Genomic DNA, 27,288 nt, shown 5'->3' with positions numbered 1-27,288 from the left:
GGAAGGGGGTGCTTACAGAAGTCATCAGGACCTACCCACCATGACCAGAGAAAGAAGAGCCACAGACCATTGCATTTCCTCAAACAAGGAGCATGTTGCAGAAGTGCTGTTTTGGGGGGGTGCGGGGAGGACTTGATAAATTAGTTCAGGATAGGTTGGGGAGCTTCCCAGTCCCAGGGCTTGGGAGACCGTCCGGCAGAACGCCCCTTCCTCTCTTTCTTCCATAGACTTGGGCTTTAAGACTGCACCATTTCCTGGAATTCTGGAATAGAAAATGAGAGAACAGGCTCACCATAGGTGGCTCGGTGTTGTGCAGGTGTGCTGTCCCCCTCCCCGCCCCAGAACCTGAAGAGGGAAGAGATGAAATAAATTTTCGGAGAGGTACAGTCCCGTTCAAGACATGCCTGGAAGGTACCATGAGCGTCGGTGATATCGCTCAAGGGAGTCTGCAGCTCCCTTGCCATCCAGCTTTTGGCATTATTTTCTATAAAGCGTCTCCTTTGGCAGCTCTTGTTGGGCTCAAATTAATTATCCTCCTGCCTCAGTTCCTGAAGTGCTGGTATTGCAGGTGTGTGCCAAATGCCTAGCTTGCTTGCTTTCTTGCTTTCTTTCTTTCTTTTTGGTATTTTGGTATTTTGAGACAGGGTTTCTCTGTGTAGCCTTGGCTGTCCTGGACTCACTTTGTAGACCAGGCCGGCCTCGAACTTACAGAGATCCTCCTGCCTCTGCCTCCCTAGTCCTACGGTTAAAGGTATGTGCCACCACACCAGACCTTTTTTTTTTTTTTTTTTTGAGACCCGGTCTAATGTTGACTACTGGTCTCAAACTTTCTATATAGCCAAGGATGACTTTGAACGCCTGCCTCCTTATCCTCCTGTCTTCACGTCCCAGGTGTGGGATTGCAAGCCTGTGCAGCAACATGCACTGGTTTTTCTGCATAATCTGTGTGTGTGTGTGCCCATATATGTGCAAGTGTGTGGGATGCACATGTGTGTGGATGCCCACATGTGTGCATGGGTGGAAGCCAAAGATTGATATCAGGTGAGCCAAAGATTGAGTCTTTCAGTTGAACCTAGGACTCACCAATCCATCTAGTCTCTAGCTTGCCGGCTTTCCCTAGGGATCCCCTGTCTTCATTTGTCAGCCGAGGTCTGGGACTGCAGTTGGGCCACCAGGATCTCCCAGTATTTACATGGGTACATGGGAACTCAAACTTTGGCCCTTACATTTTCATGGACCGTGCGTTAGACCTGCGGAGCCCAGCCCCATGCATACTTGTGTTTAGCAAATATCTTCATAGCTGCAGCGCCTTGGGCTTGAGCTTATCTCAGTCTATCTTCTCCAGCCGTGAGAGGCACTGGAAACATGTGCTGTGTGCTGGGGTTCATTTCAAATAAACACAGGAGGCTTTCCTTCACTGTTCTGTGCCTATTATACTATTCAACAGAGCAGAACTTTAAATAGATTTTCTTCCACTGAGCCCTAGTCTTAGCCTTCCCCCAAAGTTTATATTACTAAAAGAAAGATACTGATAATGTGTGTGTGTGTGTGGTGTGTGTGTGAGTGGTGTATATGTGTGTGAGAGTGGTGTGTGTGTGTGAGTGGTGTGTGTGAGTGGTGTGTGTGTGTGTGAGTGGTGTGAGAGTGGTGTGTGTGTGTGTGAGTGGTGTGTGTGAGAGTGAGTGGTGTGTGTGTGTGTGTGAGTGGGGTGTGTGTGTGTGTGTGTGAGTGGTGTGTGTGTGAGTGGTGTGTGTGTGTGAGTGAGTGGTGTGAGAGTGGTGTGTGTGTGTGTGAGTGGTGTGTGTGAGAGTGAGTGGTGTGTGTGTGTGTGTGAGTGGGGTGTGTGTGTGTGTGTGTGAGTGGTGTGTGTGTGTAGCTATGAACCCACAGAGGTCAGAAGAGAATGGTGGGTGTCCTGCTGTGTCACCTTGCACCACAGTCCCTTGAGGCAGGGTCTCTCACTGAACCTACAGCTAGACTGGAGAACAATGAGCCATGGATGATCTGCCTGTCTCCACTTCAGACAGTGCTGGGTTACAGGGGTGTGTGTGTGTGTGTGTGTGTGTGTGTGTGTGTGTGTGTGTGTGTGTGGCCATGCCTGGCTTTAAGCCCTGACTCTAAGAAACTGTGGCGGGTGCACAGTGAAGTTGAAAATGGACATTGGCTTTCTATTAATTGGTCCAGTTTTTTCCTTTATCTGCTTAGACATCTTTCAGGGTTGTGGCCTTTTGTAAATTATCATTTTAAATTTGGGACATAGCCAAGGCTAGCCTGGAATTCATGATATAGCCAAGCCTGGCCTTAGACCCCACAGCTTGCTAACTGCTTGTATGGCACACGTGTGCCGCTGAGTTTAAACCCATCAAGCTTTCCTTGTCTGAGCTAGTTTATTTAGGATGCCTACAGAAGCTGCCTTAACATGTGTAGTAGATTATAACTGCGTGCTTCAGTGAGGATCCACAGTTGGGCTTGGGACACACGCCTGCACTCGCAGCACCAGGGAGGCAACAGCAGGAGACTCAGGAGTTCAAAGTCAGCTCCGGCTATGTATCAAGTTCAAGGCCAGTCAGGGCTGTACACGAGCCCCTCCCACAAACAAACGACTCTATTTTAGCATTTTTCACTTTTTTCTAATTAGTGCCACAGACAGGGTGGCCCCTATCCCACCCTGTGAGTCATTGCTTAAACAGAAATGTAAGCAGCTTGACAAAGTCAAGCGTAAACAATCCGAAGACATCTGAACCTAGGGCTCTGCACACAGACACCGTGAATAGTGTTAGCTTATTTGCCCTTTATTGTCGCTGTTCTGGCACGCAGGTGTACATGCAACTAGGACACTCATATACATAGAATAAATAAATAAAATCTTTTTAAAAACAGGAGTGTGTGGTGCACGTGTGTGTGTGTGTGTGTGTGTGTGTGTGTGTGTGTGTGTGTGTGTGTTGAGACAGAGTCTCACTCTGTAACCCAGGCTGGCCTTGAGCTCCGTATATAGCCCAGGCTGGCTTCAAACTCATCCCAATCCTCCTCTCTCAGCCTCTCAAGTGATAAAATGACAGATGTGGGCTATCGTCTTCCAGAATTGTGTGTGTACACACCCGTGGCGGTCAGAAGACAACTTTGGGGAGAGAGCTCAGGTCACTACATTTGGCAACATGTGCCATTACTTTCTGAGCCATCTCATCAGCCCTAAGCCCAGAATCTGTGTGTGGTGAGGGGTGGGCGGTGCTGGGCACCAAGTTCAGACGTGCCAAGCACACGGTGGACTTGCGAGCTACATCCCCGGTGGACCCCACGTGTTCACGCACAGTTGGCATGCTTACCCAATCACACTTTGCAGACGCAAAGGCTGAATTTCTCAAAATTCAGAAAAAGCCCCACCTCGGGTATCCCCTATGCTGATGTGTGTTAGTCTAAAAGCAGGAGCAGACCTACCTTCAGCCCCGATCTTCCCGTCTCCGTTATTGTCCGCCGCGTCCATCAAGGACTTAGTCTCTGACTCAGTCAGCTCTCTAGCGTCGCTCTGGAACTTCTGGAGGAAATACCTACAGCACCACGAAAAGCTGGCGGCAAGTTCTTGAAAGACGTCGTGCCCTCGGTCCCTCCCTTCCTCTATCTCTATCCTCCTTCTTTCCTTTGCTTACTGTCCCCTTCTTCTTTCTTTCTTTTTTTTTTTTTTTTTTTTTTTTTTCCGAGACAGGGTTTCTTTGTGTAGCCTTGGCTGTCCTGGACTCACTTTGTAGACCAGGCTGGCCTCGAACTCACAGCGATCTGCCTGCCTCTGCCTCCCGAGTGCTGGGATTAAAGGCGTGCACCACCACGCCCGGCCCCTTCTTCTTCCTTCTCCCTCTCTCCCTTCCTCTGAGTCCATGTATCTGACAGCTACAAACATCAGTCAAGGTCTAGCAAGTAGAGTTCTCCTTTGCTATAGAAGCCATGGCTAGACATGTCTGTTTTTAAGAGTTTTGCTTGGTGGCGCACGCCTTTAATCCCAGCACTCGGGAGGCAGAGGCAGGCGGATCGCTGTGAGTTTGAGACCAGCCTGGTCTACTAAGCGAGTCCAGGACAGTCAAGGCTAACACAGAGAAACCCTGTCTCACAAAAAAAAAAAAAAAAAAAAAAAAAAAAAAAAACAAAAACAAAACCAAAACAAACAAACAAAACAAACAAAAAGGGTTTTTTGTTCCCAGGCGTATTGGCCCACATCGTTAATCCCAGCACTTGGGAGGCAGAGGCAGGAGGATCTCTGTGAGCTTGAGGCCAACCTGGTCTACAAAGCAAATTTAGGACAGCCAGGGCTACAGAGAGAAATTTTGTCTTGAAAAAACAAAATAAAGAGTTTTGCTGCTTCATTTGCCATAAGAAATCCCTTGAACAAATCTCGTTGTATGTAGTCTTCCGTGCCCACACGTAGGGCCCCATGTGAGTAGAAGGGTGGCCGACTTGCATCCTTTTTGTTTGTTTGTTCTTTTTGTTTGTTTGTTTTAGGGGGTTTTTTGGTTTATTTTGGGACAGGGTTTCTCTGTGTAGCCTTGGCTGTCCTGTAGACCACAGTGATCTGCCTGGCTCTGCCTCCACTGCAGCCGGCTCAATTTACATTCTTTTTTTTTTTTTTTTTTTTTTAGTAGTTTATTTATTTATTTTTATTTATTTATTGTATATGAGTGCTTTATCTGCAGAAGAGGGCATCAGATCACATTACAGATGGTAGCCACCACGTGGTTGCTGGGAATTGAACTCAGGACCTCTGGAGGAGCAGGCAGCGCTCTTAACCACTGAGCCATCTTTCCAGCCCTCAATTTACATTCTTTAAAGAGTTCAGATGAATATCCAATGCCAGGGCCAACCGTGGAGAGAGGACTGAGCCAACAGGGCCACCTCACACCCTGCTCCTGCCCCCGCATCCATGTTGAGATGCTCTGGACATAGCTTACCTGAGCTCCTCTTCTTCCAAGAATCCACTCTGGTCATTGTCTATGCACCGGAAGACATCCTGCAGTTGGCTGGCAGACATCTTGGAGAGGCCCAATGTCTGGAAGAACTTTTGTGGTTCAAAAGTGTCTGGGTCTAAAGAACAGAGACCAGGTTATCCTGACGCCCAGTGGGTCACATTCTATATCTGTGCCTGAGGGACAAAAACACGGGCTATTAAAAATACTTTCCTGGGGCTGGAGAGATGGCTCAGAGGTTAAGAGCACTGACTGCTCTTCCAAAGGTCATGAGTTCAATTCCCAGCAACCACATGGTGGCTCACAACCATCTCTTCTGGCCTGCAGGAAGAATGCTGTATACATAATAAATAAATAAATCTTAAAAAAAAAAATACTTTCCTGATGTCCCTCAAGCTATGTGGATACTTGACTCTCCAAAGACTCAGAAAGCCAAGTCTAAGTAGTCCTTTTCCCCTTGTCCTCTCTACCCCAGGTTGCCCTCACCACTTGATTTTGCCCGCATCTTCTGGCTCTACTCGGTGTCTTGCCCTCTCTCTCCTCACTCAACAAGCTGCACAGCAAGTCCACAGTACCATGTGATTAGTTGGAGACAGTGGATCCAAACAGGCTTGAGAGAAGCAGCACATTGATTGGCTCTTGTTTGTTTGTGGCTAGTCTGGAACCCACTGAATAGCTCAGGCTAACCCCACTACTCAGCTACAACCCCAGCCTTCCTACTGAGGCTTTTTCCTTTCTTCTTCTTCTTCTTCTTCTTCTTCTTCTTCTTCTTCTTCTTCTTCTTCTTCTTCTTCACGTTTTTCAAGACATGGTTTCTCTGTGTAGCCTTGGCTGTCCTGGACTAGCTTTGTAGTCCAAGCTGGCCTCAAACTCACAGAGAGCTGCCTGCCTCTGCCTCCTGAGTGCTGGGAGAGGCTTTTTCTTTTTAGTACTGACCCTTGAACTCAGGACCTTGGGCATGCAATGCAAGTGCTCTATCCCTGAGCTACATTCCCAGCCCCCACTGATTTCCCACACACATACCCCTTTTAGTAAATCTCTTTCATCTTGTGTAAACATAATCATATACTTAGGTCTCGTAATTCCTGTCATGTTAGTGGCCTAACTTATAGCAATTCCACTGACAGGTTCTGCAAATCTCTGAGAAAACTTCACATTTTAATCTCTGCTGCTTTGCTGGAGGTGGGAGCCCATGCCTGCCTGATGTCTCCTTTCCACTTTGTTCTTTGTCTGATTTTGAAGGATCCATGCTCCAGGCGGGCCTCAAGCTCCCTATGTAGGCAGGAATGATCTCGAACTCCCAACCCTCCTGCCTCCATCTCCCTAGTGTGAAGAATACAGATCTATATCACCTGTCTATGCGAGGCTGGGGATGGACCCCAGGTCTTCATATGTACTAGGCAGACATCTTGTCAAGTGAGCTATAGCTAGCCACAACCCCTTGTTTTGTTTTTGTTTTTGTTTGGTTGTTTGGTTGGTTCGGCTTTTCGAGACAGGGTTTCTCTGTGTAGCCTTGGCTGTCCTGGACTCACTTTGTAGACCAGGCTGGCCTCGAACTCCTAGAGAGCTGCCTGCCTCTGCCTCCTGAGTGCTGGGATTAAAGGTGTGCTCCACCACACCCAGATGTCCCTTGTCTTTATTCAGAGACAAGATCTCACTCCAGAGTCCAGGATCCCCTGGACCTTGCTATCCTTCTACCCCAGTGCCACCACGCCCCGCTCCTCCAGTCCCCACCACCACGCCCCGCTCCTCCAGTCCCCACCACCACGCCCCCCTCCTCCAGAACCGCCCCCCCTCACCTTGGCATTCCTGCAGGGCTGCCGCAATGTCGTCAGCACTAAGAATATCTGTGATGCTCATTTTCCACCTGCTCACACAGAACAAGTGAGACGTGAGCAACGGTGACAGAGAAAATGAACACATGGGGAAAGCGCACGTTATCAGCCAGCACCATGTATGTGTCTCTAGAACTTTAAAATGTGACAGGCATCTTTTTAAGTGATGGGACAGAACCAAACCAGGCGCCTCTTGTCTCCATGAGTTCTCCTGAATTCACTCCAAAATTGAAGTTAAAAGGAAAAAAAAAAAAAAAAACCAGACCAAGCTGGGCTTGTAACTCCTGCCCTTGGGAGGCAGGAACAGGAGAATCAAGAGTTCAAGAGCATCCTGGCAAAATAGTGAACTCCAGACCAGCCGGAACTACATGGCCCAGTCTTTTCCCAATCTAAAACCAAACAAAAGCTTTCTCTTAGGGTGTAATACTTCTTGTAAAAATTATACTTACCTAATCAGCCGCCACAGGCAGCTGCAAGCCCTTTAAAAATGAACCGTGTTATAACCCCCCTCCCACCTTTGTCAGCCAGAGGCTCGCACTAGTGAAAGGCTGACCCTTGCAACAGAGCCTGGATCCTCCCCAGTGCCAACCACAGTTATAAGAACTCCAAGTACAAAATGCACATGTCTTATGTAGTACACGCAGAGAAAAAGATCTTGGGGTCTGGTAGGCGCACCGGCTACTCACCAATTTAGATTTGAAGTCCAGAATGGGGAAAGAGTTGTAGGAACAGGGGAAAACAAACCAGAAGGGCTTTTCCTACCTTATATAGGATTGACACTGTGATCGTGATAGCCTCTTAAGTTTCATGTTCAAGGATCAAGTGTGCATAGCTCAAGTGTCTTTACCTTAGTAATGAAAACTCTCTCTCTCTCCTTTTCTATTTATAGAAAGGTGGGTAGAAACGGCCAATTAAAAAAAAAAAAACTCAACAATCCTTAACTAAGGTTTCAGTTGCAAACAAACCTAGTTGGTGAAGTGTGTGGAGAAGCCACTGTAGACCTGCAGGGGGTGGTGGGGTGCAGGTGAAATGAGGTAAGAGCGGTGGGGTGCTCTCCGAACTGAAGACTTCCCAGATGTTAGTAGCAGCTGTTTGGGGAGGTCTGTCTTCAGCGTATGTGGGCAAATATGTGAGGCTAACTTCAATCTAGGGTGGAAAAACCTCGAAAGTCAGTGTCACCGAGGTCTTGGTTACATAATTTTCCTACCAACATATTTACTTATTTATTTATTTTTGGTTTTTCAAGACAGGGTCTCTCTGTGTTAGCCTTGGCTATCCTGGACTCACTTTGTAAACCAGGCTGGCCTTGAACTCATAGCAATCCACCTGCCTCTGCCTCCTGAGTGCTGGGATTAAAGGCATGTGCCACCACCGCCCCTGGCTTCTTTCTTTCTATTTTTTTTCTTTTCTTTTCTTTTTTGGTTTTTAAAGACAAGATTTCTCTGTGTAGCCCTGCTGGCCTGGAACTCACAGAGATCCTCCTGCCTCTGCCTTCAGAATGCTGGGATTAAAGGGTCCTTAACCACTGTGTGTGTGTGTGTGTGTGTGTGTGTGTGTGTGTGTGTGTGTGTAAAGTATGCTTATATATTTGTGTGTGCACCCACGTGTGTGCAGACAGAGTGTAGATAATGTTCAGTAGCTTTCTCAGTCGCCCTTCACTTTACCTTTTGAGAGTTTTTCATTGAACCTCATACCTAGGACTTAGCTAGACTGATAACTTCCAGGGATCCTTGTGACCCTGCCTCCCCATGTACTGGGGTTACAAGTTTTCCACCACACCCAGCTTTTTGTTTTTCAAGATAGGGTTTCTATGCGTAGCCTTGGTTGTCTTAGACTCTCTTTGTAGACCAGGCTGGCCTCGAACTCACAGCGATCCGCCTGCCTCTGCCTCCCGAGTGCTGGGATTAAAGGCGTGCACCACCACGCCCGGCCAGACCAAGCTTTTTAATATAGGTTCTTATCCTCGTAGGTGGGTCCTTCTATAGTGGGCACTTTAACCTGCTGAGCCATCTCCCAGCCCTCCTCACTTCTTTGACATGCGCATGCAGGACAATGGAGTCAGCTGTACGCATTGTGAAATAGAACCGAATAACTTTTTCATCCTGAACAAACTGAAGTTCTGTGTTTACTGAACTTTAGGCCCCTCCTGCCTCAGCCTTCTGAGTAGTTAGAATTACAAGCCTGTACCACCAAACCCATCTCAACATTGCCTTCCTTTTAAATGCTGGATTCAAATTTGTTTTTCTTTTTTAGTAGATTTATTTATTTAGTTTGTTTATTTGGGTTTTTTGAGATAGGGTCTCTCTGTGTAGCCTTGGCTGTCCTGGACTCACTTTGTAGACCAGGATGTCCTCAGACTCATGTCAATCTGCCTGCCTCTGCCTCCCCAGTGCTGGGATTAAAGGCATGGGCCACCATGCCTGGCTCCAGAGTGATTTATTTTTATTGTATGTTTATGGATGCTTTGCCTGCATGTATATCTGTGCACCAGAGGAGAGCATTGATTTCTCTGGAAGTAAAGTTATAGACAGTTGGGAGCCACCGTGTGGGTCCCTGGAACCGAACCTGGGTCCTGTGCAAAAGGAGCCACTGCTCTTAACTACCAAGCCGTCTCTCCAGGCCCTCCTTTTGTGGTTTTTGTCTGTAATCCTGGCACACGGGCATATACCATCAAATCTTGCTAGAGGTGTGGCCCAGGCTAGCCTCTTCAGCATCTGACTACCATTGTGTGCAGTGGTGGCCAGCGATCTTTCTGGCAGAAAACGAAGATAATGGCTGGACGGCGTGGTGCAAGCCTGTGATCCTAACTATGTGGGAGGCTGAGATAGACGATACAGCCTGAGGTACATATCGAGACCCTGTGCCTTTAAAACAAAAAGGAGAGGTCTAAAAGAGAGCTCAGATGGTAGAGTGCATTCTGAAGATCCACACACACCCAAGGCTGACCTCTGCCTCCACATACAACACACAGCCACAAAGGAAGGAAAGACAGAGAGTAATCGTCTAATCAGAAGCGGGCCGTCCGTGTGCCTGGTTTGGAGAGTATATTATTTGGCCTTCCCCAGTTTGGTGGTACATGTCCATGTGCTAGGATTACAGGCAAATCCCCAAAAGGGACCCAGAGAGAATGGCTCAGTGGTTGGGAGCATTGGCCACGGTTGCACAGGAGGTTGGCTGTTGGCGTAGAGAGTAGACGTGGTCCTGGGTGAATGTGCATCGTTTGAGATGACCACAGCCATGTCGTGGAGGACCAACGCCTCAGCCCCATGGGAGTGGCAAAGCCTTCCCCAGGTGAGGCTCAGAAGGATGGCAGAGCCTTCCTGTGGTGTGAGCGCAAGTGTGGACTGTGTGCAGTCGATGTCCAGGAGAGCTTTCTGCCCTGGGATGTTTATGGCTGGAAGACTTCTCCCCTACAATGATGGCTCCTACCCAATTAGCGAATCCTGCCCCCTTGCTCACTATTTGTGTATGCGATATTGTTTGCAGTACTGTATAAAATATTCCTGTCTTCCTATTGGTCTGTATGTAATAGCCCCGCCTCCCCATTGATCTGTACATATAACCCCGCCTCCCTGATGAACTGAGTGCAATAGCCCCTCCTCCTAGTCAACTGTTTATAATAAACACGCTAACTCCTGGGGTGCTGAGGTTTCCCCAGCCAAGAATCCAGACCACCGGGTCCCAGCTTTTCTGTGTCTGTGGAGAGAGAGAGAGAGCTCAGTGTATTCCTGTAGTCTCAGTACTGGGGAGGCATGACAGGAAAATTCCTGGGACTCATTAACCAGTGAGCTCCAAAGTGAGAGAAAAGTGACTGGGGTGGAGTGTAGTGGCGTAAGCCTTTAATCCCAGCACTTGGGAGGCAGGACAGGTGGGTCTCTGTAAGTTCCAGATCAGCCAAGGCTACATATTGAGACCTTGTCTCAACAACACCAACAACAGCAACAAAAGAGTGACTGAAGAAGGCACCAATGCCAACCTCAGCTTTCCATTTGGCGCACGCGCACACACACACACACACGTTGGCTCTGTTTCTTAACAATTAAACTTTATTATACAACCCAACTATCTTACACAAGAGGGAAAAAGGGTTAAAGGGAAACAAAAGTGAACCTTCTGGTATCCGGGTCCCTACCTGTCTCTGGCCTGCGCGCTGGACCGGCCTGTTCACTGATCCTTTTCCCGATCCACGTGCACTCGAGCTTGGTCTGAACCAGCTGCCCCTCACATCCTCTCTGTCTGTCTCTCTAGTGCAAAGGCTGGTCTCCTTCTCCCATCGTGGACCAATTAGAAACACAATAATCTGAGTGAAGTCCCTTGTCACTTCCTGAATTCCAGGCCCAGGATGGCTCCACCCAGTCTATCTCAAGGTTAATCTCAGGGAGTGTCCAAGAGCAAAGCCCGCCAAGATTGCTTTCATCTGTGACAAAGTTTACAATCCTTCCCCACACACACACACGCATTCAGGTTGATTTCAGCCTGACAAAGTTAGGGGACAATGTGGTCACTGTTAAAATGCGTTCATCAGGTCTTTAAAAGCCTTGGTTCAGGTAGCAATGTTTGCTTTTGCCTTGTCTAATTAGGCAAGGTTTCTTTTGTCCTCTGTGTGTGTGGGGGGGGGGGGGGTTTGTTTTGTTTTTTGAGGGTTTTGCTGCCTTGTTTCTTTTGTGTGTGAGTGGTTTGTTTTGTTTTTTGGGGGCTTTTATTGTTGTTGGTTTTGGTTTTTCAAGACAGGGTGTCTCTGTGCAGCCCTGGCTATCCTGGGACTCACTCTGTAAACCACAATGGCCTCTAATTCAGAGATCCACCTGCCTCTGCCACCTGAGTGCTGGGGTTAAAGGTCATGCGCCACCACCGCTGGCATGTGCTCTGTGTTTTGAGAGCAATTATGTGTCCTTAATACATTTTCAGCTCTAAGGTCCAAAAACATCTCAGAAAAAAACAAAATTCACTGCATCTTGGCTTTCTAGTTAGGAGTAACGCAGCTAACTCCCAGTGCTTAATAATTTAGCCTTTTGGGTGAAGTTCTCGTTAGAATAGGTTGAAAGCATGAATTATGCACAGGTTTGGGAATCGTGCTGCCCAGCTGTGCAAACACTGGCCAAAAAAGTACCTTCTGCCCTGACAAACAGGTTCAAGGTGTCTGGATCGAGTGACTGGGTCACAGTGAAACCAAACCTGGTGTTGATGGGAGTCCCAGGTCGTGGGTGATGGTATCAAACAACAGCACTGCCTGTTACCTTTTACAGTTCTCTTCAGGCTGAACTACACCATCCCAAATTCCCTCAAATTTGGAGAAGTCACAACCTAAGCTCTGGGGCTTTTCTCCCACAGGCTCACCAGGTGACCAAGTCATTCCTGCCCTATCCGTGTTCTAGCACTTTACTTTTGGTGAGATGATGGCTATTTTTAAATTTGCTTTCTTTTATGAGTTTGTGTTGTGCATGTGTGTGAGTGTGTGCATGTGCGCGTGCATGAGTGTGTGTGTGTGTGTGTGTGTGTGTGTGTGTGTCAGGAGTGTGCCTTGTGGCCTCAGAGGTCAGAAGAGGACGTTAGACCACCTGCGACTGGGTTATGGATGGTTGTGAGCCACCATGTGGGTGCTGGGAACTGAACCCGGGTCCTTTGCAAGAACAGTAAGTGTCCTTAAGTGCTGAGCCATCTCTCAACACTGGGGATAGTTTATCTTGGTTATGCCTGAGGGAGTTTCCAAAGACAATTAGATCATATCAACCATAAGAGCCCTGACCTAGTAGATTTAATCCACAGGTGGATTCTAATTTTTCTTTTTTCTTAAATTTTATTTATTTATTATTATGTATACAGTGCTCTGCCTCCATGTACACTTACAGGCCAGAAGAAGGCATCAGATCTCATTATAGATGGTTGTGAGCCAGCATGTGGTTCCTGGGAATTGAATTCAGGACCTCTGGAAGAACAGTCAGTGCTCTTAACCTCTGGCCAGCTTTCCAGGCCCAGGATTCTAATTTTCCAATGCTGGGAAGCAAACCGAGAGTCTCACGCATACAAGTCAAGCACTGCCCAACTTGGGTTCCAAGGCTGCTGGGAGGTAGTGGACCTGTAGTGTGTGGTTAGAGGAAGTAAGCCCCGGAGGAGTGTCACTAGATGGACAGCTTGCTCTAGCTGCCCCCTGTTTCTCTCTGGTTCTTGGCAGCCGTGATGAGAATTGCTTTGCTTCACCAAACCTTCCCCACTATGATGGATTGACTCCTATGAAACTGTGAGCTAAAAAAAACCTTTCTTCTTTTTAAGTTGCTTATTGTCAAGCATGAGATAACAATGAGAAAGTTAATTAAAATGATGATCTTACTTCCTCATAGAATCAACTTTTTCTTTCTTTTTTTTTTTTTTTTTGTTTTTTTTTGGGGTTTTGTATTGGTTTGGTTTTTTGTTTTTTGGGTTTTTGTTTTTGTTTTTTGGGGGGGGTTGTTTGTTTGTTTTGTTCGTGGTAATGGTTTTGTTTTTTGGAGACAGGGTTCCTCTGTGTAGCCTTGGCTGTCCTGGACTTGCTTTGTAGACCAGGCTGGCCTCGAACTCACAGCAATCCACCTGCCTCTGCCTCCTGAGTGCTGGGATTAAAGGTGTGTAACACCACACCCAGTAGAAACAACCTTTTTTTTTATTTTGTTGGTTTGGTTTAGTTTTTTGAGACAGGGTTTCTCTTGTAGCCCTGGCTCTCCTGGACTCACTTTGTAGATCAGGCTGGCCCCGAACTAACAGAGATCCTCCTGCCTCTGCCTCTGGGAGTGCTGGGATTAAAGGTGTACACCACCACACTTGGGGATTCTAGGCAGGTGCTCTACCACTGAGCTACACCCCAGCCCCTCACTGGGAGGGATTCTAGGCAGGTGCTCTACCACTGAGCTACACCCCAGCCTCTCACTGGGGGACTCTAGGCAGGGGTTCTACCACTGAGCTACACCCCAGCTCCTCACTGGGGGATTCTAGGCAGGTGCTCTACCACTGAGCTACACCCCAGCCCCTCCCTGGGGGATTCTAGGCAGGTGCTCTACCACTGAGCCATGCCCCAGCCCCTCACTGGGGGATTCTAGGCAGGTGCTCTATCACTGAGCCACACCCCAGCCCCTCACTGGGGGATTCTAGGCAGGTGCTCTACCATTGAGCCACGCCCCAGCCCCTCACTGGGGAATTCTAGGCAGGTGCTCTACCACTGAGCTACACCCCAGCCCCTCACTGGGGAATTCTAGGCAGGTGCTCTACCACTGAGCCACGCCCCAGCCCCTCACTGGGGGATTCTAGGCAGGTGCTCTACCACCGAGCCACACCCCAGCCTTTTCATTTTTGATTTTGAGGTCTTGATGCCTTGAACTCACAATCCTTCTATCTCACCTCTCCAAGTGCTGGAGCTACAGGCCTGCACTACCCAGGTCCATCTTTTTACACATTTTATTTCTCGAAATGAAATTTTCTCTAGAAAACAAATTGGCAGTGTCTTGAAATGTTAAAGACACAACTGTCACATGATCCAGCTGTAGCCTTCTGGTGTCTTCCTTAAGGGCTGAGATTCCCACAGCCTGCGTTCCTCCCAACCTGTTAAAGATCCTGTTGATGATAATATCCCATTTGCTCTTGGTGATGACATTTGCCGGCTTCTTGTTAAGAATTCCTAAGCAGCTTCAACAAAACCTTAGCCTTGGAGCTTCTGTTTGTCTCACCAAGCCAGCTGTGGTGGTGGGTTGGAGGTGGGGGGTGAGGCTGGGGTCTTTATTCAGGGTTTCTGACCAAGGGCAAACATTTTCAGAAGAGCTGCTTAGATGAAGGAGCGGGAGATGCTATCAGACAAAAGAAACCAGATGCTGTGGAAGGCTGATTCTTTCATGAACAAGAAACGTGAGCATCCACATCTCAATTTCCAGATGGGCAGGAGGCCGTACTTGACAGAGACTCATTCAAGCTAATTAGGGAGAAAATACCACTAATGTCATAAGATAGGCTACATCTATGGCTCCCAGGTGCCCTTTTATTATCTGCTCTTCTCTTGACACAGGTGCCCAGGGGTCCCCTGGTAGAGGACAGGATGAGGTCCCGGAGATATGACATTTTTCAAGCTAACAGGGTAGACATAAAAAATTCCAAAGAGGGGCCAGCAAGATGGCCGAATGGATAAAGATCCTTGCTGTCAACGCTGCTGACGTGAGTTCAATCCCTGGATCCCCACATGGTAGAAAGAAAGAACCACCGGTGGTGGCACATGCCTTTGGTCCCAGCACTCAGGAGACAGAGACAGGTGGATATCTGCGAGTTCGAGGCCAGCCTAATCTACAGGGTGAGTTCCAGGATAGCCAGAGCTACACAAAGAAACCATGTCTCAAAAAACAAAACAACAACAACAAAAAAAAAACAGCCAGGTGGTGGTGGCACACACCTTTAGTCCCAGCACTCAGGAGGCAGAGGCAGGTGGATCCCTGTGAGTCCAAGGTGAGCCTGGTCTACAGTGCGAGTCCAGGACAGCCAAGGCTACACAGAGAAACCCTGTCTCAAAAAACAAAACAAAACAAAACAAAAGGGGAAGGAAGAACCACTCCCAAGGAGTGTCTTCTGACCTCCACAAGAGCACCATGGCATATATACATCATAAAGTACATATATTAAATTTTTAAAATGTTTTTTGGTTTTGGGAATCACAGGCACGAGCCACCACTCCCAGCCCTAAATTTAATTGTTTTAAATTCCAAAGATGGGAGTATGGAGCTAGCACAGTGGGTAGAGATGCTTGTGCTGCAAGCCCCAGAAGAAGCGGGCATGAGTTTGGGTCCCCGCACCGACATAAATGTTGAGCATGGCTGAGTGTGCCTGTAATCTCAGCACTGGGAAGCAAACACAATGAATCTCGATTGATTTCCAGGCTTTCTAACTGAAATGGTGAGCTTCCAGTTCAACGAGAGATGCTGCTTCAAAGCACTAAGATGGAGCATAATAGAGGAAAACACCTGAATATACACACACATGGAGAGAGAGAGAGAGAGAGAGAGAGAGAGAGAGAGAGAGAGAGAGAGAGAGAGAGAGAGAGAGAGAGAGAGAGAAGAGAGAAGAGAGGAGAGAGGAGAGAGGGGAGAAAGGAGACAGAGAGACGTCTCAGCGGTTAAAAGCACTGACTGCTCCTCCAGAGGTCCTGAGTTCAATTCCCAACAACCACATGGTGGCTCACAGCCATCCATAATGTGATCTGATGCCCTCTTCTGGCCTGCAGGTGTACATGCAGGCAGCACTGTATTCATAATAATAAATAAATACATCTGTAAAAAGAAAAAGAAAGAAAGAAAGAAACAGAGACAGAGAGAGACCTGGATAGACATCAGAGCCTAACTCAGGAGATGGTTGTAAAGGTTCAGTAACCCTTTACATTCCAATCTCGACATGGCCTTGAGGAGGTAAAGGCAGCCTGGCATACTACACTGTAGCTTTTCCAGCTGCCTGACTTTAAGAAGCTTATGTCATGGCATTTTTGTCTTGTTGTTGTTATTGTTTTGAGACACAGTCCCGTGAGTCTTCAAACAATTTCTGCAGCCAAGGATGACCTTGAACTCCTAACCTTCTTGCATTCCTGGCGTAAATGCTGGTTTACAGGTGTGAACCATCACATCCAACTACTAACATGCATTTCTTTCAGCCTGGCCTGGGGTGGTTTCTGAAAGCAAGACCTTAAGTTTAGGGTGCAAGGGGACACTGATGTGGATTGTCCTTTTTTGTAAGTTTATTGGAACAGCTATTAATGCCACGTGGATGTACAGACAATCAGCAGAACAGACGGGGCTCTGAGGAAAGTTCAGGTTTCAATGTCGCACATAAGCAAGCAGTATGGTGGGGTCTCTGAGGAGACTTTGGAGCTCTTTTTTTTGTAAGCCCCAGTGACGGGGAGAGGTTTTGCAGCAGGGCTCAGCACCCATGGTCTGATTTCCAGGCAGCAGTGGGAGAGTGAGAGTATCGGGGGAAGCACTGTGTGATCCCCAAAGGTATGGGGAATTAAGGACGGGCATCTTTATTTGGAGTGTACCCATTATGGGGGCAGGGGCATGCCATTCCGGGCCACCTTCTGATGTCTGAGGAGTCTGTCACAGGCTCTCAGAGGCAGCAAAGATCCCAGAGCCAGCCATGAGGATAGACACCAGCGTTCCCACCTATACATTAACGGGAGACAATAGGGACCCCGAGCAAGGCTCACAGCAACTTCCTGCACATGTTGCTCTGGGACTCTGCCCTGCAAATTCTAGCTGCATGGACCTGCCCAGACTCATCTCATCGTGACTCAGGAGGGCACGGGCTCTGCCTGGGCTCCCACAATCGAAAAGCAGGAAGGGTGAGCAAGCTGCACATCTGCTAGAGATGTGTAGGGGGTCTATGTCCAGCCCGTGCATGCTCTTTGGTTAGTGGTTCAGTCTCTGTGAGCCCCCATAGGCCCAGGTTAGTTTACTCTGTAGGTCTTCTTGTGGTGTCCTTGATCCCTCTAGGTGCTTCAATCCTTCCCTCATCCCCTGCTCTTCCACAAACCTCACTGAGCTCCTCCTAATGTTTGGCTGTGGGTCTCTGCATCTGTTTCCATCAGCTACTGCGTGAAGCCTCTCAGAAGACAGTTACACCAGGCTCCTGTCTGCGAGCATAGCAGAGTATCATTAACAGTGCCAGGGCGTGGCTCTCTCCCACGGGGTGGCTCTCAAGTTGGGTCTGTCATTGGGTTGCCATTCCTTCGATCTCTGCTCCATCTTTATCCCTACATTTCTTGTATGCTAGACAAATTTTGGTCATCATGTGGGTCCCCTAAGGATGGGAGTAGGAGCTGTCTCTGACTCTGTTGCCTGCCCCAGGATCTCTTTCCTCTAGCTGGGCTGCCTTGTCTGGCCTCTGTGGCACAAGATGCATTTAGTCCTGCTGCAAATTGAGGTGCCTGGGGTGGGTGTGGTACCTCTTGATGGGGGTGTCTCCCCTTCTCTGAGAAGAAGAGGGGAATGGGAGGAGGGGGAGCGTGAGGTTGGGACTGGGAGGAGAGGAGGGAGGAGTAATTAATTTACTTACCACGGGAAAAGTGGCTGGGCCTGCAGCTCACTCGGTAGGGTGCTTGCCCGGCATGTCTGTGGCCCTGGGGTCCATCCCACAATCACTTACACCTGTGGCGGTGTGGGGCTAGTCCTCACCAAGTAGAGGCAGAACAGAAATTCAAGAAATTCAAGGTTATCCTTGGCTCTCTAGGGCATCTGAAGCCATCCCGGGTTACACAAGACCCTATGTCTAAACACAAATCAAACCAAATCAAAGGATAATGTCAACTTTCCTTTTTGAAATTTGTGTGTGTGTGTGTGTGTGTGTGTGTGTGTGTGTGTGTGTGTGCAGACTATTGATTGCCTTGGGAATCCTGACCACTCCAGTCTCCTCCCTCCTTGTTTGCGGGATAAATCTCACACCTGCCTGTAGAGGGCACCAGAGGAAGGCTAGTTGGAGAAGGGCAGAGACCACAGTGAGCGCCCTGCAGGCGCCCCAGCAGAGGGATCGGAGGAGAACAGTGTGTGGAAAGTAAGACATTCCTTTCACAGAACCAAAATTAGAAATAAAGAGAGAGTGAAGCCGTTATCAGGACAAATGTCATCATAAGCATCCACATTAGAGATTGTCCGGTGAAGAGCAAAGATGAAAAGACTCAGTTACGTTCTGGTATCTGAAACAGTCTAGTTGAAGTCGGAGTTATTAAATTCTCCTTTTCCAAATTCCAAGTTATTGAAATCTTATTTTCCTTCAGCTCATGTGTCTCATAAGAAGTCTTTTGCACTATGGTGGGTGCAACTGTGTGGTGTGTGTGTGTGTGCACGCGTGCATGTGTGTGTATGTGTGTTTTTTCACAGTGTTTTTATTTTTATTTTTAAGCAATTACAGGGATGCAGCTCAAAACCTCCTCTTTATAGCCTGGTACTCTACCACTGAGCCACACCCCAGCCCCTCACTGGGGGATTCTAGGCAGGGGCTCTACCACTGAGCCACACCCCAGCCCCTCACTGGGGGATTCTAGGCAGGGGCTCTACCACTGAGCCACACCCCAGCCCCTCACTGGAGGATTCTAGGCAGGTGCTCTACCACTGAGCCACACCCCAGCCCCTCACTGGGGGACTCTAGGCAGGGGCTCTACCACTGAGCCACACCCCAGCCCCTCACTGGGGGATTCTAGGCAGGGGCTCTACCACTGAACCACACCCTAGCCCCTCACTGGGGGATTCTAGGCAGGTGCTCTATCACTGAGACACGTTCCCCACTTATTAAAACATTTTGAAGGCCATCCAGAGTGGTGGCGCACACCTTTAATCATAATACTTGGGAGGCAGATCACTGTGAGTTCAAGACCAGTCTGGTCTACAAAGGGAGTTCAGGACAACCAAGGTAACACAGAAAAAACCCTATCTTAAAGAACAAAACAAACAAACAAACAAAACCAAAAAGAATCCCAAAACATTTTGATGGGGCTGGAGAGATGGCTCAGAGTTTAAGAGCACTGACTGCTCTTCTAGAGGTCTTGAGTTCAATTCCCAGCAACCACATGGTGGCTCACAACCATCACCTATAATGTGATATGATGCCCTTGTCTGGCCTGCAGATGTACATGCAAGTAGACTATTGTATACATAATAAATAAATAAATATTTTAAAAAACATTTTGAGTTTATATGTAATAACTGTTCACATTGTGATATTTTGCTACTGTGCTAATTAAATTATATTAGGTAGCATAACTCTCATTTCAAAGATTATTATTATTGAGGAATATCATTAATCTAATGATTTTTTTTGTGTGTGTGTGTGGAAGAAATTGAGTACACTCCGCTGATCTGAAAATATGATTCCCAGAGTGGTAAAGCTACCCCAGCAATGGAGAAGACTATGGTGTACACAGGAAGACACACACCGATGGAAGACAAGAACTAACTCGGCTGCAGTGGCACACAGCTGTAATCCCAGCACTTAGGAGGCGGAGGCAGGAGTATCAGGAGTTCAAGGCCACCCCAGCTACACAGCGACTTCAAGGCCAGCCTTTGTTAAATGACCTCCTATTTCAAAATAAAAAATAGGAAAGACAGAGGGGCACTGTGGCGCACGCTTTTAATCCCAGCACTCAGGGAGGCAGAGGCAGGTAGATCGCTATGAGTTCGAGGCCAGCCTGGTCTACAAAGCCAGTCTAGGACAGCCAAGGCTACACAGAGAAACCCTGTCTCAAAAAACTATAAAAAAAAAAAAAAAGAGCACAGGCTGGGGGCTGGAGAGATGGCTCAACGGTTAAGAGCACTGCTCTCCCAGAGTTCCTGAGTTCAATTATTAGCAACCACATGCTTGCTCACAAACATCTACACTGGTATCTGATGCTGTCTTCTGGTATGCAGGTGTACATGGAAATAGAGCACTCACACACATAAATAAAAAAAATTTTTAAAGTTTTTTAAAAGAACATGGGCTGTTCTTCAAAAGGTCCTGAGTTCAATTCCCAGCAATAGCTGGGTGTGGTAGCATTCACCTTTAATCCCAGCACTTGGGAGGCAGAGGCAGGCAGATTGCTGTGAGTTTGAGACCAGACTGGTCTACAAAACGAGTCTAGGACAGCCAAGGCTACACAGAGAAACCCTGTCTCAAAACAAAAACAAAAACAAATCAATTCTCAGCAACTACATGGTGGTTCACAGCCATCTGTCATGAGATTGGTGCCCTCTTCTATCCTACTGGCACACATGAAGGAAGAATGCTGTATAAATAATAAATAAATATTAAAAGAAAAGAAAGAAACCATGGAGGGTGGCTTAGGCTAAGAGCAGAAGCTGGATGTGGTAGTGCATGCCTTTAGTCCCAGTATTTGGGACTCAGAAGCAAGTGGATCTCTGTGAGTTCAAGCCCAGCCTGGTCTAGAACAGCCAGACATGTTACACAGAGAAACCCTGTCTGGAAAAAAGAAGGAGGAGGAGGAGGAGGAGCAGGAGGAAGAGGAAGAGGAGGAGAAGGAGGAGGAGGAGGAGAACTTGTGGAGCAGCCAGGAAGACCAGAGTTTGGATCTGAGCACCTATGCCCTAAGCTGAGTTTCTAGGACATGCCTGTAGCCCAGCTCCAAAGAGGTGGAGATATTAACCCAGCCAAGAAAGCACAGTTGTGGCCCCCAGATTCAGGGAGAGGCCCTGCCTCAAAACAAATAGGTGGAGAACGGTAAGAGGACACCTGATATCCCACGCATATGTGTGTGTACTTTCTCACACACACAGCAAGTAAATCACGAAAGGGGAGGGCAAGTGGGGTTGGAGAAATGGTTCACTGGTTAAGAGCACTTGCTGTTCTTACAGAAGACCCTGCTTTGATTCCCAGCACCCACAGTGGTATCTCACAACCGTCTGTAATTCCAGTTCCCAGAAAGGGTTGGGAGAGAACCAATGACATAAAATGATTTATTTATTTATTTATTTTTGAGATAGTATCTCAGTCTGTATGTAGGCCTGGCTGGCCCAGAACTTGCTATGTACAACAGGCTTACCTCAAACTTAAGAGAACTTCCTGCCTTGCCTTCCTGGTGCACCACCACTCCTGGCTCAATATCTTTTTGTTTTGTTTTGTTTTTAATAAATCAAAGAAGAAACCAGATTTTATGGTTCACACGTGCAATCTCAGCACTTAAGAGGCAGAGGCAGGATGATTCCTTGAGGCTATGAGTTCGAATCCAGCCTCAGCAACTGGATTCATAAAGCCAGCGTATTTAAAAAAAAAAAAAAAAAAAAAAAGACAAAAACACTGCCAAGCATGGTTGCTTTCCTTACACCATTGATTTTGCCTTCAAATCCCAAAGGAAAGAGCAACGCTCACCAGGTCCACCAGGGGACGCTATTGTCACGGCTCTAAGTCCTGACTATCTAATGGACCTCTCGCCTTTCCTTAGCAGTATCATTTGCCCCTTTTGTCAGGAGGCTCCAGCCCGCTCCTCTCACCCAGTTTTTACTCAGTTTTCCCATCCCCCCCTTCCTGCCACTCCTTTCACCCAGGGACAAAAAGCTCCTATCCGAGCCGGATTGCCTTGTGGAATTATTTGTACCTGACCCTCCAAGAGTTAATTAAGTTCCCTTTGCTGGTGTTTTGGCCCATCAGGTTGACATAATTGCGTGACCTAAATGATTTCCTGCTGTATCTAAAGACCGCGTTCTATTTCCCTCTGGAGAGATCTTATGAGGGGTAGGGCGGGTGTTTGGGGGAGGGGTGGGGGTCGGTGGGGGGATGGGGACTTGGGAGGTTGGGGGTGGATTGGGGGTGGGTGGGGGTGGGTGGGAGAAATCCTCTTAGGTAGAAGGTATCCTTTCGCCAAACTGGTACTGGAGACATCAGTGGCTGCCCTTGCAGAGGACCGAGTTTGATTCCCCTATCTGGGGGCTCCAGTGGACCCAACATTCTTGAACACCCATATTAACGTGCACATACTCACACAGACACACAAGAAAATATGCAAGCTCAAATTCGCTACTCTGAAGCCTTAAAGTGTCCTTTGGGACCAGGGAGATGGTTTAGCATGTCAGGTGATTGGCACAAAAATGTGAGCACCAGCCGGGCATGGTGGCACATGCCTTTAATCCCAGCACTCGGGAGGCAGAGGGAGGTGGATCGCTGTGAGTTCAAGGCTAGCCTGGTCTACAAAGTGAGTCGAGGACAGCCAAAGCTACACAGAGAAACTCTGTGTCGAAAAACTAAAAAAGAAAAGAAAAGGTGTGAGCACCAGAGCTCGTATTATCAGCACCCACAAAAGCTTCCTGTAATTCCAGCAGTCTGGAGGTGGAGACGAGGTCCCAGAGCTGGCTGCAAAGCGTGAGGAGGCAACTCGGCAAACTCTGGGTTCTCATGTCTCCGTACATAATAAGATGGAGAGAGGCTGAGAGATGGCTAAGTAGTTAAGAGCACTGTCTGCTCTTCCAGAGGTCCTGAGTTCAATTCCCAGCGACCACATGGTGGCTCCCAACCATCTATAATGTGATCTGATGCCCTCTTCTGACGTGCAGGCACATAGGCTCTGTACAGGCATACATTGAAAAAAAAAAGATGAAGAGTAACCCAGAAAGACCCCTGATATCAGCCTCTGGCCTCCATGCAGGGGCACAACTACACCACACACACACACACACACACACACACACGCATGCAGCCGCGTGCACGGCCATAAACACACCATACTCCCCAACATGTGTCCTTTTTAGTCATATGCACACTTCGTGAATCACAGATTTCCAGCAGAAATAATGCATGTGAGAGTGTGTGGGGCCTGAGCTGATGAGCCTCCTGGGCAGAAGGGCCTGAAGGCACTGTGGCTGCTAGCAATTGAGGTAGGCACTCATGAAAGTCAGTTTGTGGGTGCCCTCCCAGCCTGAGAGTGGGCCCTGCGCCACCCACCATTCCAAGTTTGCTAGAAAAATAAGGAGATGTGGGTTTGTTTGTTTGTTTTTCCATAGACATCTCCGAACGCTTCAGTATTGCCAGCTTGTTATAGATTTTTCTGGCTCTTTTACACTCTCAAACCAGTCTACACTCGACACACCGATGTCCAGCTGAGACTTGCCGCTTCCAGCTTTCAGTGCAGTCTCAAAGACTAAATACCACAGGACATCTGTCATGAGAACGACCTCTTTTGGTGTGTGTGTGTGTGTGTGTGTGTGTGTGTGTGTGTGTGTGTGTGTGTGTGCAGGTGCATGGGTTGTCTTTTTTGATCACCCAATCGCTCAGAATTCTTATGTTTTGTCACAGGATCTCTCACTGAACCCGAATCTCACTAATTCAGGTCAGGAGGACTGTTTAATTCACAATAGACAGAAAGAGAAAAGAGGGGGTTGGGGGTTGGGTGGGGAAGGGGGTAAAAAAGAAAAGAAGGAAGAGAGGAGAGGGAGGGAGGGAGGGGACAAAGACTTATTTCCTCCAGCTAAATCCTACCTTGTAGTCTTTTTTGGGTTTTGTTTTGTTTTGATTTAGAGACAAGGTTTCTCTGTATATGATTGTCCTGGAACTGGATCTGTAGACCAGGCTGGCCTCGAACTCACAGCAATCTGCCTGTCTCTGCCTTCTAAGTGCTGGGATTAAAGCCGTGTGCCCCCACTGCCCAGTCCTACCTCCTAGTCTTAAGAACATGCCCAAGCTGGGCGGTGTTTAATCCCACACCTTTAATCCCAGCACTTGGAAGGCAGAGACAGGCAGATTGCTGTGAGTTCGAGGTCAGCCTGGTCTACAAAGCCGAGTCCAGGACAGTCAAGGCTACACAGAGAAACCCTGTCTCAAAAAACAAACAACAAACAATAACAACAAAAGAACATGCCCAAATAGTGCTATCAGCTGGGAACCTAGCATTCAGTACATGAGCTTATGGGGGACATTTTATTTTCAAATTATAACAATATCCTAATTCCCAGACTTGTCCAGATTGTGTTCTTCTGGAAGTCTGTGTGTGCATGTACATGTGTGTATGTGTGCATGTAGAGGCCAGAGGTAAATGTTCAATGTATTCCTTTATCATATCCCACTTAATTTTGCGGATAGAGTCTCTTGCTGAACCTGGGGCTCCCCAATTAGGCAATACCGGCTAGCCTATGGAACTCACAGATGCCCAGGTCATCACCTCCCCAGCACTGTGCTTGCTGCCAGGCTCAGTCAGGTCTCTGCTACCATGTGGGTTCTGGGGCTTGAACTCAGATTGTCAAGCTTGGTGGCAAGCTCCTTTACCCACTTTGCCATTTCATCTGCCCATAGCAGTCTTTTACCTAAGCAGCAGAGGCATCAGTAACTTCCATGAAAGCCTCCACAGCAGGCGCACACACACAGAAGCATCATATTCCGTGCACCCCCCACACACACACACCTGGCTACCCCCATCTCCACCCTGGCCCTCATAATGCAGACAGAGTCTTCAGGAGATGCCAACCCATTGCAGCTCACCCATGCAGACATGCTGAAAGGTTGACTCCACTGTCCCTTGGCTGGTTTCCTGGTCCTTCGGTATGAGGGGATGGGGGAGGGGCTCATTCTCACAGCTCAGTCAACAACAAGAGCCCTGGATGCTGGTGCTAGCTAGGTGGGATTTGAAAGTCCTGGATGCTCTGAGCTCTTCACACCCAACCAGTGAGTGTGATCGCGGCTGCAGATCTAAAATAGATGTGCTTGGCAGGGACCTGCCTAAGGTGGGACTTCACATGCCCAGCTGAGGTGTATGTGGAAAAGGCAGCTAGACGTTGCACACCTCCCCTCACGTATCCAGCAAGAAGGACTTGCCGTGTTATTATTTACATTTTATTGATTACTTGTCGTGTGTGTCTAGGTCAAAGGACAGCTTGCAGGAGCTGCTTTTCTCTTTCTGCTCTGTGGGTCCCTGGGATCAAACCGGGGTTGTCAGGTTTGGCATCTCAGGTTGGGCTTTTACCAAATGAGACATCTTGACAGATCTGGCTTTGCATTGTGTGGCATGTGTCTGTGTTTGCATGCCCGTTGCATGCACATGTATGCCCGCTGCATGCACATGTATGCGTTCTTGTGTGCACATATGGGTGGAAGCTGCTAGGACCGACTTCAGGAGTCTTCCTTGATCACACTTCACCTAAATATTAAGGCAGGGTCTCTCCCTTGAACCTGGAGGGTGGCAATCTGGCTAGTCTAGCTAGTCAGGGGGTTTTCATACCTGCCTGGCGTTTACCTGGGTACCACAGAGCCAAACTCAGGCCCCCTCCCTTAGGCAACAAGTGCTTTAGCCATTGAGCCATCTCTCCAGCCCCACATGGAACTTCTTATAAAGGTCCTATTAGTTTATTTATTGGGTGTGTCGGTGTGCACAGATGCATGTGCACATGTGTGTGTGCACATGGGGGCCGGAGGAAAACCTCAGATGTTACTCCTAAAGAACTCTGTCCATCTTGAGAGGCAGAGGGAGATGGATCCCTGTGAGTTCGAGGCCAGCCTGGTCTACAAAGCAAGTCCAGGATAGCAAAGGCTATCACAGAGAAACCCTGTCTCAAAAAACAACTAAACAACAAAAAAGAAGAACTTGAGCCGGGCGTGGTGGCGCATGCCTTTAATCCCAGCACTCGGGAGGCAGAGGCAGGCGGATCGCTGTGAGTTTGAGGCCAGCCTGGTCTACAAAGTGAGTTCAGGACAGCCAACGCTACACAGAGAAACCCTGTCTCGAAAAACAAAAAACAAAAAACAAAACAAAACGAAAAAGAACTCTGTCCATTTTGTTTTTGAGATGGAGTCTCCCATTGGTCTAGAGCTCATTAGACAAGGCTGGACCCATCTATTCCCACCTACTTGTGCTGGGATTATGAGTGTTAGGATTGCAGGTGTGTGCCACCATGCCTGGCTTAAGGGGTACCTGGGTTCAAACCCAGGACCTCATGAATGCTACCCAGCCACTCTGCCATTTGAATGCCATCCCTGGACCCTCAAGAGAACACATTTGATCTTTGTAAACAAAACAAAACGAGTGGCCAGATCTGGGAAAGCACTTAGTGAGATCAAATGTAATTTAAGCAGCAAATTTAAACTTTGGGAGCTCAGAGTCAAAGGCAAAAGGAAAACATTAGGCTTGGTCTCAGAAATCAGAAGGAGCCAAAATGACAAATGGCCATCACTAGGGGAAGCAGAGAGCCACTTCCAAGTGTTAATGTGTCCCTGCTGTGTGCAGACAGCACTTGGGGAGGAGGCTTGTCTGGCCAGCTTTGTAGGAAATGAATCCTGGAATATGCCGCTTATGTGTCTCAGGGGATAAATGTACAAGAACGGTGAATTGTCAGCGTGTGTGTGTGTGTGTGTGTGTGTGTGTGCGTGCGTGTGTGCGTGCGTGCGTGCGTGCGTGCGTGTGTGTGTGTGTGTGTGCTGTGCATGTGTGTTTCAGGGCATCACAGCTCCCATCCCAGGCTGTCTCTCAGGTTGTCAGTCCTCCGGACTGTGACTGATCCAAACCACAGCCCTTCCTGGTTATCCAGCTTCGGACAGCACACGTGACCGACCTTTCTCAGCCTCCGTCATCTTGAGTCAAGTTTCCTAAGAAATTTGGGGCTGGGGGAGATGGCTGCATTGGTAAAAGTGCTCGCTGTACAGCAGGAGGGCCTGGGTTCAAAAATAATCACCTGAGTGGGTCCCGTACCCAGCACCCACGTAAGAAGTGGGTGGGGCGGCGCTGAGGAGGTGGAACCAGAGAGAACCCTGGGGCTCACCAGTTAACCCATGTAGACAGTATATGAGCTCGAGCTGGGTTCCTGACTGGCCGAAAGCAAGGCTTTGCAGGAGATCACTGCTAGCATCCACCAGCCTGGTCTTTTGAGAGGGATGACTGGCACGCGCCATCACGGCAGGCTTCTTACATAGGAGCTGGGGATCTGAACTCAGATCCTCATGCTCACGTGGCAGAGGCGCTTTCCTGACTGAGCCTTATCTCCGGCATACAATTTAAATGTATTTTCTTTTATTTATTAGTGTTGTGGGTGTGCATGTGTGGGCACATG

General features: G+C 48.2%; 1 protein-coding gene across 1 annotated transcript; it reads right to left on the bottom strand.

Moving 5' to 3' along the window:
• Positions 1-115: 115 nt before the first annotated feature.
• Positions 116-6,813, bottom strand: Ocm2 (oncomodulin 2). Its single transcript, XM_051161937.1, has 4 exons — positions 6,749-6,813; positions 4,935-5,067; positions 3,436-3,545; positions 116-262 (listed from the first exon to the last, which is right to left on the bottom strand). The coding sequence occupies exons 1-4, from the start codon at positions 6,807-6,809 to the stop codon at positions 237-239; spliced, it is 330 nt and encodes a 109-aa protein (XP_051017894.1). The 5' UTR covers positions 6,810-6,813; the 3' UTR covers positions 116-236.
• Between the last annotated feature and the right edge of the window lie 20,475 nt (positions 6,814-27,288).

This window comes from Acomys russatus, chromosome 19 (assembly GCF_903995435.1).
Source record: "Acomys russatus chromosome 19, mAcoRus1.1, whole genome shotgun sequence".
NCBI lineage: Eukaryota > Metazoa > Chordata > Mammalia > Rodentia > Muridae > Acomys > Acomys russatus.
This window is presented reverse-complemented; position numbering and strand designations above follow the sequence as displayed.